Raw genomic sequence first — 21,575 nt, 5'->3', positions numbered from 1 at the left:
TAAACAAAATAGTTAACATGATAAGAATTTATCTGTAATCGATATCGTAAAAAAGAATCGACTTATCTTTCAAGATAGTACCATTTGTTGGTAAATACTATTCAAATAAAAAAGGGGCAATCACTATACAAAGAATACAAAAGTATCATTAACGAGAATAAAACTGGTAGTGTATACCCAAAATTGTTATTTATTATAAATTATCTGAACCAGTCGTATGTTCGGTAAACCACCTCCCAAAGTATTAGTATCTGTAAGTTGGTATGACTGTTAGGACATCCGAAGAGATTTTAGGTAAATTTACTTTCAAAAGTATCATTTTTCGAACAAATAAAATATTTTATTCTCAAAAGCATAATTTTTTAAACTGTTACTGTTAAAACGTGAAATTCATTAGTTCATGAAATAACTATACCAAACAATTAAAATATGAAAAAGATAGAATACATACTTTAACTTGATAATATATGAATTCATGAGATATATATATAATTAAAGTATAAAATTAAGATTTGATTCGTCTTTAGAGTCAATTTTTGTTTCTATAACAATACTCGTAGTTATCCGTTCATATCAATTTCTTTATTTTGAAAACAAATGTTCTGTTAATCGTACTGTTCTATCAAGTCTGAAAGCACGTTGACATAATAACTATACAACTATTGTTATTTCATGAATTAACTGAATTATACATTTTAACCATAACATATATAAACACAGTCATTGATTAATTTGAGATTCATAAATCAGATTAATAAGTTAGCAAATAAATTAATTCGATAGTTAAATTTACAAATGTAACAATATGTATATATTGTGTAAAACTTCGAAAATTGTCTTATCAACTAAGATAACTGCAAGAGAAAATCGATCCAATTTCTTTTTTAAATTTATACATTTATCGATTTACCATATGTGCATGTATAACATTTCACAACGTTTCAACTAGGCTTTTTTTCTTTTTTTACATATAAATACTCACTTAAAAACGGTACAGATAGTGTTATCGAGTGAATTTAAATTATACATGTATGTAAACGTATTCTTTTTTTTTTTTTTAAATCAAATGGAAATATGGTACGAATCGTTACATATATAAGACATGTGCTATACTTTTTGTAAATATGACTTTTGTGACTTACATATGAGGAATAGTTATAAAAACAAGGAAAGTCAGTTTCTATATCATAAAATATTTGATATAAGCATTATATAATATAATCAGATCTAAGAAACATTTCTCCAAAGAGAGTTTTATAAAATAATTTCAATAATTAACTAGAGATCTTTACTGATATGAATAGATATTATAATAAGTTCTTGTGTTAAAAAATGCATTTTCATATAGATTCTAACAAAGTTCGATTATTTCTTTTTTAAAACCTATAGCATAAATTATTTTTGCTTTCACGCACTGTGCACAATATTTCTAAAGAGATTCTTTTTTATTTTTTCCTGCTATATCTGTTTAATTTTATTTTTTATTTTTTAATTGAGGAACGGCATCACCATTGGTCTTTTCAAATTAAATATCAAGAAGTGAGAAAATCTTCTAACTATGATATTTGAATATCGAAATATTCACAGATGTCATGTTAATATATTCCTGAGTATATGTATATTGCTATGGCACACCATCTCATGAATATTATTTTCACAAGATTGTATGTATGTATGTACCACACTCTGGATAATCTTGATGTGCCTCCACGTGTAATCAAAATAACTAATTCTTATAGTCTTGATATTTTATACTACTGTACTGTACACCATATCCATTGGAAATATTCTGTACATTAGGTGTCACAACTGTAGTTGATATTCTGTAAGCGGATCAAATTCTTTTTGATGAGTAGCATTAGTTGCCTCTACATATCCCCATAATCTCATAGCCGATCCACACACTCTTTGGATCTCATCGACTTCTTCAAATTCTAAATCAGTTCTCCAATGAAATGGGGCAACTTTAGAATTACGAAATGTACTCGATACACCACCAACGTCACTTTTTGTATGAGTATCTAAAAATCTTTTTACATTAGGATGAAAATCCAAGCCATAAAATGTATAAAGTTCTTTCACATATTTGTATGGCTCTACTGATAGATCTTCATATCGCACCACCCTATTAAATAACACGTATCAAATATATTATATTTAAAACATATATTATATTATTTAATTATTGAGATCTTGTACAAGACACAATGATAAGAAATGTATTTGAACAAATTAATGTAAACTTTATTAGATTAATATTTACCTGAAGGAATGTGGATACTTTTTTATCAAACGTACTGCAGCACTAAAATCTGAAACCATATCGGCACAGACCAAAGCTGGATCTGAACAATCAGGACTGGTAGGACACCATTCTCTATGCTTTCTTGATTGTAAAATTCCTCGTGGATCACGTATTAATAATACTAATCTTATCCCTAAACTAAATAGATAATAGTGTATTCCATAGTATTAAATGTACATAATAAAATTAAATTTTAGGATTTATTAATTTACCGTTTTTGAGCTAAAAGATCCTCTGCAGCGCGTAATCTTAAACGAACAAGTTTCATCGATTGAAATGGAAATAATTGACAGAATTTTGAAACAAAACGAGAGTCCCAACATATTTTTTTATGTACTTGACATTGACGCCATAAATGTGTATTGTGATTAAAGACCCATGGATGAGTTTTTCCATATTCTAAATACCTATCTACAATTATATAATCAATTTTATGTTATTACTTCTTATATGTTACTTCATTTTTAATCATAATTCTATTTAGGTTCATACATTCTTACCAAGATTATGAAAATTGCAATTTAACAAGGATTCAATATTTTCCAGTGCTTCCTCTGCAAGTGGCGGACCTCTGATTTGTACAATTCCAAAATCAAGCAATGGTTCATAGTGGTAGAAATTTGCTGGATGTGCATTTATGACATCACCAAGGAATGTGCTACCACTTCGCCAACTTGTTAAAATTATACTTCTCATTGGAGCACCACCTTTTTCCATAACTAAGTCATCCAATTTACTGTATACATGTAAATACAAAACACATGTTTTAATTTACGGTATATGGATTATAAAAGGTAATGAATTTATATTGCATTTGTTTCACCTAATATTGAGACCATATTTTCCATTAGGATATTCGTAATTTTGCATCTCCCTTTCTATGGCTCTCCTTTGTTGATCTAAGACTTCTTGTATTTCAATAACCGTAGCATTATCGTTTCCACTTCTGATGTATGCCTATTAACAAAAATTTATATAGGTCTAATAAAATAGGAAATGATTTTTTTATCTTTCATTTTTGTTATCAAGACATTACACACATTTTCACATATTTTTAGAATATATGCAACATATGCGACAATGCAAATCAGCAGCACAGTATTATTTACAAAACATATAATACAATCAGATCATTTTTTGAAGCATTAAATCATACTTACAAGCAATATGCCTATATCAATGTTCACTAATAAAAATTAAACATGAAATGGAAAGATAGTACAATTAATTATATTAATCTCTCAATTAACGCAAGTAATTGATTCCACAAAAATAGTGCATAAATGAAAACCGTGTAAATTGAATTATGAAAAATCCTTTAAAATAAAGATCCGTTTCATATTATCAAATATGCATTTAACTTTTACTGCTGTAGAAAAGTAAGTTTAAGCGATAACGAAATAAATTACAATCAGGAATCCCCGAATTTGTATTTTTACATAACATAACAGAGCATGGTGTTCTGGTAGATATTTCAAGCGTGTTAAAGAGAATTCGCGTAAATAAAAGAATTACTGTACTAGTATGTCTATAACTAAATGCATAAAGAAGAATAAATTTTAAATTAATTATAATTTAATATATTTGGCTATTAAAAATACATTTTAGTTTAATGTTTAGTTATTTATGTAAGACGTTTATGACAAATATCATAGAGAATGATCAAATATATATATATATATATATATATACATATATATATATATTTATATGAAATGTTTTAACAAATTAAAAACACAATAATAATAAGTTAGACATATAATTACCTATATAACAAACGATCCAGATATCGATAAGTATCGTAAACGTACATCATACTTCATTTTTCTATGATTAGGCTCAACTATGACATGCAGATATTATTTATTGTTGCAAAACAAAGATTTTTTAATAGATGTGTTCATATATATTAAGCTTACCGTTACAGATTCTGGGATTCTGACGATCCGTGGCCTTATTTCAACGTCCTATATCGAAGAAGTATCGAGTTTCTTAATCTTTTAATTGTGTGCTCGTGGAAGATATATGATAATATTTTAGGTATGATAACAAGAATTCTTTCTCCCCCTCAAAATCATATATGATTTGGTAATTTAGGAAAATTTATACTACAATACAATAATAATAATAATAATAATAATAAGTGAATAGTTTGAAATAAGTGTAGCACAAAAAGAAAAGAACAAGGCAAATAAGAATAAGAAAAAGAATATTTAGAAGAACATACACAGTCCCAAAACGTAAAAGGAAAATATCAAAATCAAACTAATGGTATGAAAGAAAAGTAAGAAAAGGTCAAAATATTTGTCTTTAATAACTTGTGTGCTAATTAATCCATCAATAAAGGAAAACCAAAGTGTAAGAGAATAAAATAAATAGTTAGACGATAGAGAAACAGGGAGAAAGAACATTTCTAAACTATGTGAGACACACTTTGGCAAACATATTGTTAGCTCTTAAAGAAGAAAAAGTTAGGTGGAAGAGTTTGATTTTACCGTAGAAAAGAGTGTGTTTGGCGTGACTCAATTAAGAGCAATCCTCACCTCCGAATAATTACTGACCGATAATACCGGCTGTAGTCGATGTTCAAGATAGCTGCTGTAGCGCTGATTAAATGCAAAGAAGAAGATGCAGAGGGACGCCAGGCCAACCAGAGCATAGAAGCTGAGTCGCTTTGACATCCTTATGCCTGAATAAAATAGAGCAAAAGAGAATATAATAAAGTGACATAGAAATATTATATCCTTATAAGAACAATTATATACACTGTTTTAGTTGTCAATCTTATTTATTAATAAATGACATAAAAATATTATCTAACTTTCCTGTAATATATGTTTCACAATCTATAACTTTCCTATTTCTGTTTATTTGACTAGTACTTTGCAAGACAATCACTGTATATGAATATTTTGTTCGGTGTTAATAACAGTTTGTATTTATAGAACAGAATAGTATGAAAATTACGTCAGGCTGATATGCACACAGATGTATAATATTTTATTATAGATACTGATAACTCTTTTAGTAACCTTCATAATACTGATTATTTAAATCACATACTGATTTTATTTTATAAATACTGATCAAAATAAATAGCAGCTATTATTTATTACATAATGATTTTTATAAAAAAAAAAAAAAAGAAAATACGTAAAACATATTTTTAAACAATATAAAGTAGTTAAAAATTTCTCACCTTAGAATCATATAAATCGTTACATTTGGCCGGATATTGAAATGACGTTATTTGAAATATTCAATTTTGGTATTGTTTTAAACACGATGATCGGATTGCAAATAAGTAGTGACATTATTCAAACCTAATCATTTAAAATGTTAAGTTACCGAGCGAAGCCCATTATGATTCGCTGCAGTAATATATAAACTGACTGTTCAGCACTAGTCTTCTCAATGCTATATAATCCGACTCTATCTCTCTCTCTCCCAATGGCATTGGCAGGATTGCTTGCGTTGCCAGTTTGCATAGGAGAAAATATAAAAAGGAGAAAAAGGAATGTGGAAAGAAGAGTAACGTCGAGTGTTTTTTTCAAAGATAAATCAAAACTTGACTCGACCGTTTCGCAAAATTAATGTAAAATACAATAAAATGTTCATGATTCTATTCTGTCTGTACGTAAAAAGAGAAAGAAAGAGAGGTAAAGAGAAAGTATGTGAGAGAGAGAGAGAGAGGGAAATATATATATATATGTATATTTCTTACTTTCTACACGAATCAAATGAATAGTCATCGAATATATAAGGATACGAATTTCCCGCCACTATTTCAAAAAAAAACAAAAAAACAAAATATTCAATATGGTTGCATTTTTAAATCTCGTAATATATACACACAATATTCGTTTATTAATAAATTATAAATATAACGTTAATATTTATTAATTTTAATGAATTTAAACAAAAAAAAGAAAAAAAGAAAAACAAATAATTAACTTAATAAATAGATGCAAGAGAATAGAAAAAATAAAGAAAAGCGTAGAAAAAGAAAAAGAAAGAGAGAGAGAGAGAGAGAGAGCGAGATAAATCGAATAGGAAAAAAAGATAATCGATTAAATTCGAGTTTAAAAGTTTAAATCGATATTACTCGAGAGAAGGAAGAAACGCCCCCTTTGAATCGACAGATAATAGAAAAGGAACGGACGGAACGGTCGTTGGCAGCGATGTTGGTAGTCTCGATGGTGGCAACAAACACCCTCTCGTTCGAGAGAAGTCGGGGAATATAATGGAAATAAGAAGGGTGTCGCCAATCCCGCCAACGCTTCGTCGGCGTTGCTGATGAAGACCGAACCGATCGCGAGGCACTCGTCGTGCCCGTCGTCAGTCGGATGCTGTTGCTCGAGTGGTGCGGTCGTTGCACGAGCGAGCTATCTCTCTCTCTCTCATCTCGTTCCCTAAACTCGTTGCACCGCGTTATCCAGATATACACACACATACGCACATTGCATTATATTTTCTTCATTTATTTTTACATTTTTTCCTTTTTATAAATTGTGAAAAAAAAGATATAAAAATAGGAAGAGGAAGAGATAAATAATAAATAGATAATAGATAGATAGATAGATAGATAGATATATATATATATACGAAGTATATCCCTCTCTCTCTCTCTCTCTCTCTTTTCCTCTTTCTTTTTTTCCTTGTGCTTTTCTCAAACAAGCATGGCGAGAATTCTAATCTAGTCTCTGAACAGATGAAATCTGCGTTGTACGTCATTATCGTTTTTATTTTGTTTAAATAAAAAAAAAAAGCGTGTTTTTAATTCTATTACTTTATTTTCTTTGATTTTCATTTATTTCTATTTATTTATTTATTTATTTATTTATATATTTATTTATTCGAATCGAAATCGAATTCTCTGTTTTCATGATGTTGTTGTTCACATGCATACATATATAGAACAGCAGATCAAAGAAGAGGAAACACATGCATACACCACCCACCCTGCTGTCTATCCCTCTGTCAGTTCTCTCGACGTATCTTTTTTTTTTTTTTACCTTTATTCTATAATATGTATATCGTTGTTGCGTGTTTTCTACAACGATGAGCGTGTGGCTTCCGTGATGATATATTTCTTGTGAAAACAACAGTTGAGAGAAAAATTCTCTTGTTGTTTTCGTCGTGTTAATTTTTGTATTCTTGTACTCGTCAACGACGACGTTGAGAAGCCGGTGTTTCTCAAACGACAGCGGTTAATGTTCGAAAGCAAAAGAAATCGCTAAGGAAAGGTCGACAACGCGTTCTACTCGCGAAAGAGCAAAAGAGAGAGAGAGAGAGAAAGAGAAGGAGAGTGTAAAGGGTGGGAGGAAGAAAGAGATAGAGATAAAGGAACGAGTAGGGGAATCCGATTCTCTATCGGTGGACGTTTTTACGAGGTGTCGAGGGAACGTCTACGTCACGGTGGCAACTTTGAGTTTGTAATGCCGGTGGTGTGGTGTAGTGTTGCAGTGTTCTTAACACAGTGTTAGTTGTATTCAGGATAGAAGGGAGAATGAAAAAGAGAGAGAAAGAGAGAGAGAGAGAGAGAGAGAGAGAGTGCCAATTACAATTCCCGATAATAATATCGACTAGAGTTAGTCAATAAGACGACTACGAAAGAATAAGATAGACGACTACTACTACACAGTGTCAAGGGAAAACATACAGTGTTGTATCCTCGAAACGTGTTCAAGATTTTTCTAGGATATACATACATACATACATACGTACATACATCAAGTAGATCTCATTTTTTTTCGTGCCACCGATATCACTCGTCTCTATTATTCTATAATTCTCTCTTTCTTACCTTTCTCGAATCATAATTCACAACGGATGATGCCGGTTTTTACTACTACAACTATCATCACCAATACTAGTATTATTACTACTACTGCTACTGTTACTCTTTCTCTTCGATAAAATTCGATTCCGCATCGTACCTCGAGAAAGTATTCTCGAAAATTATTGTCTGGAATCAATCAGGAGATACAATACAAGTAAGTATTATATATATATATATATTGATGATGAGAATCGTGCTTTCTATTCGTTTCTACTCATCGTCGTAGTCCTCGTTGTCTTGACGTTTGCTCTAGATACTAAAAATTCCTCTTTCTCTTTCTTTTCTTTCTCACTCTCGTTCTCGTTTTAGTTTTCTCTCTTTCTCTTTCTCTCTTTCTTTTTTTTCGTATTTTCTCATCTTTCTTTTCCATGAAATTCAATGAGTTTTATACACAATTGTCATGGCAATATACAAATGAAAATCTTACTATATACATATGCATGATGTGGTATGATTTATGTTAGTATACATATGCATATATATATATATGTATTTGACAAAGGGTAATATTTGAGTTTCGATTCCGATTGAATGGATATCTCACATCTCTTTTTTTAATTACTATTTCTTAACAAAATAAATATTCCTTCCAGATAATTACGTACAGATATATCTTTTTATCAAATATTGATTAAAGATAGATTTTGTCATGGTCAAGTGGAAATCAAATTGACTTATTTATTGAAGCAATAGCTCAAAATCAGTAAACATTAATTATAAACAAAGAATTTCTTAAAAATAGATAAGTATTATCATAGTAAACGTATAAAAGAGTTTACTATCAGATAAAAACGTTCATTCGTTGTCACTTTTTTCCATTAATTTAAGAACCCACAGTTTGGATCACTTACACTAATTAGAAACAAGCAAATTGATGATAGATACATATATGCATACATTAATTAATTAATTAATTAATTATATATGTATTCCTGGAAAAAAAGTAAAGGTAACTTGATACAGACAGGGCTTCTTTTTTCTGTACGAGATCATAAAAAGATAAAAGAAAATAGATAGACCGGCTACACGGGATACATCTTCATAGTTTGGTTTCTTATGTTGTACGCGGGCGCGTGACTCGAAAAGCCGGTCATGGTATACGATGTCGTTCCATTAGGACGATCAATTATTCACATTGGCTAGCCGTATGTCTTTCCACTTTGCTATCTCATACTCTTCTTTCTCGTTGTTTCTTTAACTCTATACTCCTGACAAATATACATATTCCATGAGGTACGATGTGGAGGTCATTTGTAGAATCTTCCCGACGCTATGACCCTGAGGATGTCCACGTCAGACCTAGAGTGAAACGATCGTTTAGGAATAGGGCGACTCATCGAGGACAACTGTGGTCATGGCCGTTTTTCTTTTTCTTATTTCTTTCTATTTTTCTTTTATTATTCCCCTTTGTATTTACCTAGAACACCTTGTAACGGTTTACGAACCAAACGAGTAAAATAATGATGGTTAATTAATATGCGCGAAATGTTTAAATTTATATTATAAATCGTATGGTATATGATATCAAATGTTTATTGGAACAACATAAACAGAGTATAATATAGAATTTAATATATTGTAGGGTATAACTAAAATTATACTGTATAATTTTAATACATTATAACGTATTTTAATATTATATACTATAGTATATACCATACTAAAAGTTATGGAAGAAATTATCATAATAACGTATAGCATATACTATATTAAATTTAATTCTAGCTATATAATATATGTTGAAATAAAATTTTATGGAGAAGAAGGGAAAAAGAAATAAGTAAACACATCATCGTTGAAAAATTCTTCGTATTTCTCCCGCCACATGTTAGTATACGTAAGTAAGTTTTTTATATGAGCCACACGTACCACTTCTTTGCGCGAATAAAATTGACATACCAAGATGGCGGATGTCCTTACAATTTCGTCACATGTTATGCCAACTGGTACTCCCTTCTCATATTAGTCTTTCTACTCTAATTGCAACCTGAAGAAACATATAATCATTTGTACTAGCAAAGTTAACAAAGAAAATAGGAAATTTTCATTCTATAAATTTTGGCGGGAAAGTTAACATTCAAATGTTCTCGTAGGCGCGCTTTTCTGTTTCTTTTTCGGATTATTCGTCACATTCGCCAATCAATTATATAAAAAAAGGGATAAATGTCTAGAAGAGTCCGTGAACTTGTTCGTTTAATTTTCTAAGACTTCCTTATGGCGATCGAAAGCAGAGAAAATGTTGCATTCACGCTCTCTTCTCAAGGTTGTCGAGCCACGAAACGACAACGCAACCCAGACGATGTGCGACCGGTTCCTCGAGGGCTGTTACTCTTGCTATATAGGGTGGTACACATTAATTGTTACCAACCGTTTCTAATCGAACCATATCGAACTATCAATTCATATTTTTTATAACAAAAATAGAATAGAATGATGGGCAATAATATATTATAACATGTTATCTTAAAATAATTGAAGATATAATAAAATCTTTAATAAAATATAATAATTGTTTTTTTTTAACGATTTGAATTAAATGTTATTAACAATTTTCATTCAAATTCTTATAATTATTAACTTCTTTTTTTTGTTTACCAAAAAAAGAAATAAAATTTAAACATTAGGGAACAGTAATGTGTAAACACAATAAATAATAATTACAAAAATAACTTTAAAAATAGATTTTTTGATTGAATTTTTAATAAGATTATTTGGGGTAAAATAATAGTTAATTATATTTTATGGGAACCACTCAGTAGATCAAAGCTTGCCACGTGCCTCCCATTCCCATTTCTTTTTATTTCTTATTTACCTTTTCTCTATCTCCTACAGAGTTTAAAAATCTTCTTATGCATCTTTTTATATCGTTAAAAGATAAGAAATCAAATTACCAACAAATAGTGTAAATAACTTTCTAAAATTCGCCGAAATAAAGTAAGAATCGAACAGTAAAAAAGAAGATATATAAATTTCGTTTGAACAATTAAAACTATAAAGAGTTTATTGTGTATGTTTGCTTGTTTGTTAGGTTTTTTTCCGTACAATAAATTTTGTATTCTTTCGTCATTTTTATATAAGAATACTTAACATAATACAAATTGAAATAGGATGACTGTGTACGAGCTTCTGATAAATTTATTTATTTTTTTCATCATAAGTCCGGTAATATATAACAAGAGAACGGGTTTCGCGTGATCGCGCTTACTTACAATATGCATGTGTTGTGTTACTACGTCGTATTTAAAAAGAAAAAAAAATTTATAGCGCACTCGACTTCAAATCTTTATTTAAAAAAAGAATACTACATACACACACACACATATTATAAAATACTTCGATATAATTGTGTTAATTAAATGACTAACGCTCGTCTTTGACTAAGCAAACGCATTTTTTTTTTGTGTGTAATAATAGCCAACAACACTTCGATTGTTCTCAATTATTAATATACTTATGCAATTGTCTGAAAAATCTGAAAGAAATCAAATTTTTATTTGTTAAAAGATCTTTCTAAATTTTGTCGATCTTCAGAAATTATTTGATTTGTAATTCTATACTATGTTTAGCAGAAATTATAAATTTAAATTAAACAAACAACTCTTTCTCTCTCTCTCTCTCTCTCTCTCTCTCTCTCTGTGGGAATGGGACTTATTAACATACAATTGACCAGACGAAAAGGTTGCCATCCGGTGATTGTATTATCAACGTTTAGCAGCTCTTATTATAAAAAGATATGTATCTTTTATTTTTCCTGTTTATCAAGAATTTTATAGAAATTAGAACGCTGATAAGCTTATATAAATACATGGATAAATGTCTAAATAACGTTTTGAAAATATATAATTAAAAATATAATATTCCATTAAACAATTTTCGATAATTTTGGGAAAACTTAACCAAATTATCGCAAAGTTAAATAATTATAATTATTATTTATTTATATATATATTTATATATATATAGAATCAGTTAAAAGTTTCTAGAGTTATAATATTAAAAATCTGTAAGACAATAATTTGTATTTAATTTAAAAATTTTCTTAGAATAGTAGTAATTGATTTTTAATGATTACCTAGAAATATTTTGGTTCTCTCCATGTAGTTAAACATGGTGAAACATTTTGTAACAATTATTTTTTTATGAAAAATTGTTACAATTCAATAATTTTTCATAAAAAAAAAAAAACGAATTAGAAAAATATGGGGGGACATATTTGAGATAAAAAAAAAAAGAAAGAAGAAGAATTAAAGAAATTAAAATAATTTCTAAATAATTCTTACAATTAATATATAAAACAAGTATTTTATAACATTTACATTCATAACAAGATACAAAGATTAACGAGTAAAACCTCCTCCTTCTGCTGCTCTTCCTCGAGCCACGATATCTTTCTTTTACCAGCAATTTCTATATTTTTACTTTCTTTCCTATCGGAAGGACAACTCATGATTTTTAATCTCAGTAACTAATCTCTTTAATTTTTGTCTTTGTGGTGTGTTCTTTTCTCTTTTTCTCTATGCTTATCTGAACAATCTTATATATCGAATGATTACAATTAATTCTTTCGAAAACTTATACTGCTATTAAATAAAAATTTTTCAGGAAAAAAATTCGAAAGCTATGATACCAACTCGTGTTTGAAAAGTTTCCTCAATCGACGAGAGACGACGACGAGTCATCATCACGATATCGTTCGTTATTATCCTTCTCTTAACTGTACCCTTCTCTCTTTATCTCTTTCTCACACTCTATCATTTTGAGCTCCACCGATTTCGCTCACCGATTGCTAAACCATAATTGCGATCTCGAGAATTTCCTTGAAGAAAAAGAAACACGTCTTTCGTTATTGGCATGCTTCGGAATATTAGCTAACTGTCGAAATAATAATGGCCGTTATGGTATCATTTAATATAGAAACAATTTACGTATTATCTATTTATGTATATATATATATATAGAATATTATTTGTACAATGTAATATGCCATAGTATATTATATACTATGTTATTTTATGTGTTATATTCTTATTGTGTTATAATATACTATGTTATATTTTTTATTCTACTATATTCTACAAAATATATAAATTCACATTTAAATCATTAAAATAATTATAATCAAATTTATTTCTTATCTTGTTCTAATAGTATTTAAAATTGATTTTAATTACTTTTTCAGATAAACATAAGGAAAGAGAGAGAGAGAAGAACAGACAAAAACAAAAATGAACGAGATTAGTTCCTGAGATTAAGAATCGTGGCTGGCGAAAGTTGTCCTTCCGATAGGAAGGAAAGTAAAAATATAGAGATTGGTGATAAAAGAAAAATATCGTGGCTCGAGGAGGAGCAGGAGGAGGAGGAAGAAGAGGAGGAGAAGGAGAAGGAGAAGGAAAAGGTGGAGGAGAAGGTTTTACTCGTTAATTTTCAATTTGGTCATCGTAAAAGAAGTTTTTGTTTATTAACGAATCAACGACAAAGGTGGAAGGTAGAAGAGTGGCCGAGGACGAGCAGAAGAAGAGGGAGAAAAAGAAGAAGAAAAAAAAACGAAGGAAAAGGTGAAGAAAAGAAGAAACCACATACTCCTATTATTCGTGTTGTAATACGAGTATGATCGGTATAGCTAGGAGAAATTGGGCTTTACGCCTATCGGTGGTGCTTAACGTTTGCGTACTCCTTTATGTGTGCGCACATTTTGGATCCTCATCCGGCCCCTGGATCGAAGAACCACAAACCAATTGGGCTGCTGCTGCACCTCCAGCTCCAGCCCCACCTGCAGCACAAATACAAGGTTCAAGAAATTCGATTCTTCAAGAGGATGGTATTGTTAGTGATACTGGTACTTCTGGTGGTGCTGGTGGAACTGTTGTTGCTGGAGCATCATCATCTGTTGATCGTCTTTCGAATGGTACCTTGACATCTATCCTTTCTTCTTTTTCTTCTTCCTCCTCATCTTCTTCATCTTCTTCTTCTTCTTCTTCTTCTTCTTCTTCGTTGTTATCACCTATCCCATCCTTTTTAACGAACAAAAGAAACAAAAAGAAAGAAATCGTTTCGATGAACGAAATGACTGGAGGGATCGTCACTATAAAACCCACCTCAAAAGAGGCCAAGGTCAACAAAGTACTTGACGATACGATTGGACGAGATGATCTTCGTGCTCGTAATCTTACGGTATGTATATATATTAAACTATTTTGATAGCTTATCAATATACCATTAAAAATAAAAGAATTTTTAATATAATAACGATAATATTAATGATGATGATGATGATTAAATGTAATCTCAAGAGTATTTGATTTAGTTGAATTTATTCGATTTTTTCGTTTAAATAAAAGAAAAACATCAATGGACTAGTATCAGCACCAGCACCAGAATCAGCTGCCACTTTGAAGGAAGCCATATCTTGCAATGAAAAATCATTAGAACCTAGAAGAGCCCAACGTGGTGACTATTGGGTTCTATATAATTACGTACCTATGAGTATGAACGTTAAATGTTGGGAAAGTGTAACTTACACCACTCATGCCGATTATACTTTCTTGGATAACTTGGAACCTTTGTTAGAACGTTGGAGAGCACCGATATCGATCGCGATGCATGCTCCTGGCACAGACTTTTCGGCGACTCTAGACGCGATCAAATATTCTAGAAGTTGTGGTAGTCCATTGGTTTTTCAACTGGTGACATTTCATGTCTTTTTCAGCAGTAAACACGTGCCAAAATCGGTAAATAAACGTTCTATTTTTCTCTTATATTTATTCATTCTTTGTTTGAGATTTGAAGTTATTTTTTTTTTTTCTAAAAATAAATTTCTTTTATTTTTTTATTATTAAAATTTTTAAACTTAATTCACTAAAAACCAGATTAAAGTTTAATCAACTTTTGTGCATAACTTGGCCCAGAATTACTGTCATAATCAATTAACATTAATTAACTTTAAATACGTTAGGTTCCACCGTCAGAAAAAGTCATGTCTGATACGTACAATTGTACGTTGGGGCCACCCTGGGTCAATATAACTCTCTCGAAGATGTACAAAAACGAGAAGAAATTACTTTATCCCGTTAACGTTGGAAGAAATATAGCAAGAGAATCAGCACCAACGTATTACGTATTTGCAAGTGACATTGAATTATATCCAAGTCCAAATCTTCCAGAGAAGTTTCTTGAAATGATTCGTAAGAGGGATCAACCGGCATTACTTAAATCTAATCCTAAGGTTTATGTCTTGTCGATTTTCGAAGTTAATGAAAAGTATCGGCCGCCGAACAATAAAACTCATTTGGTAAGCTTTCAACAAAAGAGCGTATTTTTATTAGTCGTAATAAAGAGCTGCGACATTATTCAGTGTGTTTCCGTGGTTGGTGATGGTCGACCGAGTGAACTTGATGGCAATTAAAGTTAGGAAAGTGAGTGAGAGAGAAGTATATACGTAGGTTGAGTTGGTATACACACACGTGTCCACCTGACTGTGAATGTATGCGTTGGTAGACTCTTACTTTACTATCAATATATATATAGGTATATACCTACATTGGCATGTATAATATGTATACGTCCCCTATGTACATATATACTCACATGTAAGTTAGATATATATGTTCTATAATACGTATATGCGACGTGCGAGGGTCGTTTAATCAACGAAGCTTCCTTTGACCGTGGACCATGATGGGGACGGAATTAATGCTGTTATCTCGTCTCGCTTCTTCTCCCTCTTCTTACCTGTTTTCAAATTACAACTTTTAGATTACTTTCCCATGTTCTACTATATCACTTTATATCTATATTTAATATGTAATATATTGTACCTAAGTAACATATGTATGTTATATATACATATTGGTCAATACTATACTATACTATATATTACATATAGTATATAATATTATATATAACATTGATAATATATATATATATATGTATATTTTATTATATTATATTATATTTGTAGGTACAAATGTTGAAAGCAGGGACAGCTATTCCATTTCATAAGAAGCTTTGTTCCGGTTGTCACAACGTTCCACGAAGTAAGGAATGGCAGGAAGCACCTGAAACCGAAGGCCTTCATGTATTTCACGTTGGAAAACGTACGGGTAGCTTCGTTCATTGGGAACCTATTTTTATAGGAACTAATGAAGAACCTTTGTACGATGAACGACTCAGTTGGGAAGGAAAAAGTGATAAGATGCCCCAGGTACGTATTTTTTTTTTATCATCGATCTTGATTGATTACTAATACGTGTATTTTTTCTCCTCTTATATTCATTCATTCATATACAAGGTAACTCTGGGAACGGATTAAAAAATAAAGTGTTATTGCTTCTGGCAGGTGCATCGGTGCATCCACGCAAAAAAATAAGATTGTAAAAAGTTAAGACATATTATGTCCTATGATGTTTTCCTCTATCATTTTCTTTTATTTTTTCTTAAAAAAAAAAGCAGGAATGCGATCCAGTTCCCACAATCACTCTGTATATACACACACGTATTTTTATTATTTTATTTGTCAATTATCGCGTATTATAAATCATATATATATAATCTATTTATCATTATTTGAACATATTTTAAAATTATAAAGTTCATTAATGAGGATAATATTGAATTCATAAGAATATTTCTTTAGATATGTTATCATGGTAGTATAAATAGACAAATGTTCAAATTACTAAATATGCTATCATAGTAATATAATCGCATAAATTACTGAATATGCTTTATCATGGGTAATATAATTAAATATATATTTATTCAAATCTCCTAAAGAAGAAATAAAATAAATAAAAGAGAGTAATTAAATATTAGCTGACCATTAAAACATATCCACTAGGGTTACGCACTTTGTGTCCTTGATTACGACTTTCTCATTCTGGACAACGCTTTTTTGGTTCATCGTCCTGGTATAAAGATCTTCAAAAAGGATCCTCATCGAGAAATGCTAACTGCTAAGACGAATGCTCTGATCAAGAAAATTATTGTACCGGAATTAAAAATCTTGTATGGCACGAGAAAAGGATGTGCTGTCTAGCCTCTGCCACTACGAGCGTCCTAGCGCTCTACATAAACATATAAATGCAAACATATACTGACCAGCTCCTATTGATAATGAGCTAACAGTTTGATCTTAAAGTTTCTACGCCAATAATATATAGAAACACAACTTCTTAAATTGTGTTGATAAGAATGGTCATTAAAAAATAATATGTTCCATGAAATTGTGCCAATTCAATGATAAATTTAATCAAAGATTCACAAACATCCTCGCTTATATCATTACAACAAGGTATCTTTTTACAGTTATTTTCTTTTTATTTTAATAATTCAAGTTAATTTGTTGAACTTAAGTGGTAATTCAAATTAATGCTGATCTAATTCTTATACTAATAAGACATTAAATATGTGTAAATAGATGCGACAACAATATTTGTTATTAAGTTATATGACAAATGAAAATGCATTGGCAACATATTCTTTAAAAAAAGAAACTAGATAATTTTAATATATTATAAATGAAAATCGTTACATATATATATATATATATATATATATATATTTCTTCGAAATCATTCATTTTTTTCATATTTCAAATGATACCGCACGATATATTTTATAAATATTCAAAGAGAATAATACATATATATGAAGTTTTATATAAGTTTCAATTTTGATCGTTGAATAATGGAAATAACAACAACAACGTTTATAACTCGTATAAGAATATTCTAGTCTTACGTCAATGTGTATCAATCTACATAAGTATATAAGTACACTCTACTCGAATATACAGTGGATACTCAAAATCGAATAGACTTTCGTTGATTGCTTTGATCGATCCGTTACTAAATCGTCAGTGAATCGTTGGTGAGTGTGTTTCTAAGAGTATCATAAACATAACAGTATCTTTCTTTTATCTAGCCACTATTGCTTTAATATTAAAACTACTGAACTATATTTTCATTTATATCTTTGATTACATTATTTGAATTAAAAAAAAAAAAAAAGATTAATTTAATTTCATTATTTTATTAATTTTTATTATTTATATTTATTATCATAATATAAATGATGAAAAAAAAGGATATAGTTTTTAATATAATTATAATTTATACATATATAATTATATACACAAAATGTTACATTCTATTTCTCATCACAATTTCCTTAGTTTTCCTTCTCTTTTCCTTTCCTTAGTTTTCTCTTCCTGGGAAGAAAACTTTTAAACTTTCGATCTAAAAATATTTGAATATCTATTCATAACTTTTAAAAATATTTTTCTAAACATGACATATAGAAAACAATAAATTATCTTATAATTCTTTCAGTGTTGTTTTAATATTAACAATTTGGACACGATTTTTTCTTACACACTAATACACACATACACACAAAACATTATCACTGTACAGATAAATGAGATTATATTCTTAACTTTCAAAGTCATATTTTGACATTACACAAATTTTAAGTACTATATTTAATCTTTATACATCGCTCCGATTATTTGGTACTTGAAATGGGATGCACAGACGATTTCTCGAGCTAAATTTATTATTAACAAAATAGCCAAAAATATTTGAATCGAGAAAGCGTTTATGATACATATGCAAAGTATTTGCAAATTGAAGAAAGTCACTGTCCAAGACTGAGAAAATATTTGATAAAAATTTTCTAGAAACAGAGTTGTGGTAGTCTGTACGGTAAAAGAAACACAAAATGAAAGATCAATCATTTGAAACATGTTATTTAAACAAAAAGGGAGAGAGAGAGATTCACATTTTGTATCATATCATTCTGTTTTTCTTATCATTAACGAACCTAACTGGTGCTTCCACAATGAACACATTTAATGTATATCAGTGTTTGAAGTAGACATTTTTTATTGTCGGTGGTTCGTCAATAATTGGTAGAAAGGTATGACGTTGTACATATGTATGTATTCACATATATATCTATAATTAATACATTTTTATTATTTCCAATAACTAAGAACAAATTGATTAGGTATTTACTGTCTGGAAAGCATTGTTTTGTGCATTTACAAAGAATAAATTAGTCTATGAATTATAATCAAAGATTTTTCAAACTGTACGATATGAGATCCAACGCATGTGTAGAATGTATATGAAATATTATTAAACTTTTATGTACTATACAGCCAAGTGGAGAGAGATTAAATTAAGCATTCTTAATCTTATGCGTTTGTAAAAAAAATATATATAAGTCTTATATTCTTCTTCTTATAAATTAGGCGTATCTTGATTAAATTTACTGCAAATAATGACTCTTTGAATATTTTTGAAGTATACTCGTTTATATTTTATTTGTGTTTAGCTGAGTCATTTTATATAAAATAAATAATAAAAAATTGATATATGTATATAAATATATATATATATATATATATATATATATAAGTCGTTTAGATAGCATGACAAATTGACATGCATGATAATAATTCACGTCACAAAAGATATATCTATGTGTGCGCAAGTAAAATTATAAATCTATTATATATGATCTAAATATATGAATTTGCAGGACATATTTTTTTTAACAAAACATAAATCAAGAGAAATATGATATTTAGAAAAAGATTTACGTATGTGTGTTGTGTATATTATATAACACATTTTGTATCTAACAAAATGTCTTTAAATGCATAGCAAAAATTAACGTGTAATATTTGTTGTACAGTTCTGACTTGAAATGTTCGTTAATTTTGTAGATACTCGACAAAATTCCTTCTTTTCTTTTATTTTTTCCTACGACAAGTATATAACATAATGTATTAAAAATTATTAACAAATAAATAAGCTATATGTATACTCTTCTCGCGAGTAGTAAGAAGAAATTGTAATTGAACAAAAATTATTGGCCTGCTTCGAACAAAACTTTCAATTTAAACAATTTTAAATTCTAATTAAGGATGAACATGAAATTCATGACATATTATACATAAATGTATACCTAAACAGTTTTTCGTGTTTAAACAAATTGATTATTTATTAATGTTATTTTAATTGTATATTAAAAATATTAATAATAATAATAATAATAATGTATTTATGTACACAAACACACTTATGAATAACGCGAATAGTACAGGATAATTATGTTGTAAATAATATATATATATATATATATATATATATGTATGTACCTATGTCATACCGATGTATAAATCAATGATTATAAAAGTGATCAAAACAATATGCATATATTTTTTTTCTATAATTACACACGATAGCGTAGATGAATGTAACAAAAAGTAAATGATAAATGTAATTTTTCAAGATTTCTAGATCACTTTCATAATCACTGGCATATATCTACTTAGTTTTACTTTCATTAGGGAGAAAAAGGAAATAAAACCTCTTAGCTGCACTCGAACTAAATATCTATACTTTCAAGGAAACTATCGCATAAAGAGAGTTTGACAGAACTAGATAATGTTATATTTTGCCGGACGAAGGTTGCCTTGCATCGCAAGTTCCTTTCACATTTTCAGCCTTTAATCTTAATTTTCTAGAGGCTGTGCTATAATCTATGTATGTAATTGTCATTCGTATTTAATATAATCCATAAACCATAATATAATATATATATTATATATAAAAGTTATAATATATATATATAATAGTACATAATAATAAGGTTAATAATTATAATAATTGTAATATGTATACTCTGTGCCTTATCGTCTTTATCTTTTATGTGTATAAACATGCACAAAATTCATGCATACATTCATTCATACACATATACATACATGCATACACATGCATGTCTATATAAATGGTAATAATCGATCAAAATATGAACATGCTCCTCGAATATAAGTATATGGTTGCATGAATAATTCAAACAGGATTTAAAGATTAATGGTTCCATTGTATAAAAATACATTATCTATTTTTATTTCTAATTTAAATGGCCGAGTGAGTCACTATTCTTAAGAGCGTAAGAAGGAACTTATTACTTTTGTTCCTTTGTCATTTTTTCCTAACGATTATTATTCCTTTATTTTTAAAAAACGCAGATATATGCGATAAGCATGTAATATAATATATATATACTGTAAAAGTTCCACGTTTTTCATTTTACTCGTCATACATTTTTTCTATTTACTTTTTTTGAATGTATGAGACTGCAAATGAATACTACAATGAATAATTGATTAGAGAAATTGCAATTTTAATTCAACAAAATCTCTTCAACGACATATCTTAACTATAATCGTTGATGTTTTATTACTAGAATTTTGTCATCGTTCTATCATAAAAATATTCTTTCTATATTTATTTTATTATTATCAATATTGTTCTGAAAACAATTGGATATATATTTATATAAAGAAAATGAAATCACTATAATGATTGATCAAATTGAATTATTATGTACGTATGTATATTAACATATATA

General features: G+C 29.1%; 2 protein-coding genes across 7 annotated transcripts; one reads left to right on the top strand and one right to left on the bottom strand.

Annotated features, from left to right (window-relative positions):
- Positions 1 to 319: 319 nt before the first annotated feature.
- LOC106786363 (carbohydrate sulfotransferase 5-like) lies at positions 320 to 7,406 on the bottom strand. Of its 5 annotated transcripts, none has more exons than XM_014747648.1 (8): positions 7,321 to 7,406; positions 4,849 to 4,994; positions 4,225 to 4,272; positions 3,129 to 3,262; positions 2,806 to 3,041; positions 2,518 to 2,716; positions 2,264 to 2,443; positions 320 to 2,125 (listed from the first exon to the last, which is right to left on the bottom strand). In XM_014747648.1, exons 2-8 carry the CDS (start codon positions 4,984 to 4,986, stop codon positions 1,804 to 1,806), a joined length of 1,257 nt encoding a protein of 418 aa, XP_014603134.1. In that variant the 5' UTR covers positions 4,987 to 4,994; positions 7,321 to 7,406; the 3' UTR covers positions 320 to 1,803. The 5 variants fall into 5 exon arrangements, with proteins under 5 accessions (XP_014603134.1, XP_014603135.1, XP_014603137.1 ...); XM_014747649.1 differs by lacking the exon at positions 7,321 to 7,406 and adding an exon at positions 5,505 to 5,931 and having other exon boundaries at positions 4,867 to 4,994; XM_014747647.1 differs by lacking the exon at positions 7,321 to 7,406 and adding an exon at positions 5,505 to 5,930 and having other exon boundaries at positions 329 to 2,125.
- A 532-nt stretch (positions 7,407 to 7,938) lies between these two features.
- On the top strand, positions 7,939 to 17,661 carry LOC106786362 (beta-1,4-glucuronyltransferase 1-like). 2 transcript variants are annotated; one of them, XM_014747646.1, is made up of 7 exons: positions 8,214 to 8,301; positions 12,750 to 12,838; positions 13,327 to 14,318; positions 14,486 to 14,875; positions 15,100 to 15,435; positions 16,105 to 16,347; positions 16,984 to 17,661. In XM_014747646.1, the coding sequence occupies exons 3-7, from the start codon at positions 13,755 to 13,757 to the stop codon at positions 17,179 to 17,181; spliced, it is 1,731 nt and encodes a 576-aa protein (XP_014603132.1). In that variant the 5' UTR covers positions 8,214 to 8,301; positions 12,750 to 12,838; positions 13,327 to 13,754; the 3' UTR covers positions 17,182 to 17,661. The 2 variants fall into 2 exon arrangements, with proteins under 2 accessions (XP_014603131.1, XP_014603132.1); XM_014747645.1 differs by lacking the exon at positions 12,750 to 12,838 and having other exon boundaries at positions 7,939 to 8,301.
- The last annotated feature ends 3,914 nt before the right edge of the window (positions 17,662 to 21,575 follow it).

This window comes from Polistes canadensis, unplaced genomic scaffold, assembly GCF_001313835.1.
Source record: "Polistes canadensis isolate GaletaPanama2010 unplaced genomic scaffold, ASM131383v1 scaffold_72, whole genome shotgun sequence".
Classification (NCBI taxonomy): Eukaryota; Metazoa; Arthropoda; class Insecta; order Hymenoptera; family Vespidae; genus Polistes; species Polistes canadensis.
This window is presented reverse-complemented; position numbering and strand designations above follow the sequence as displayed.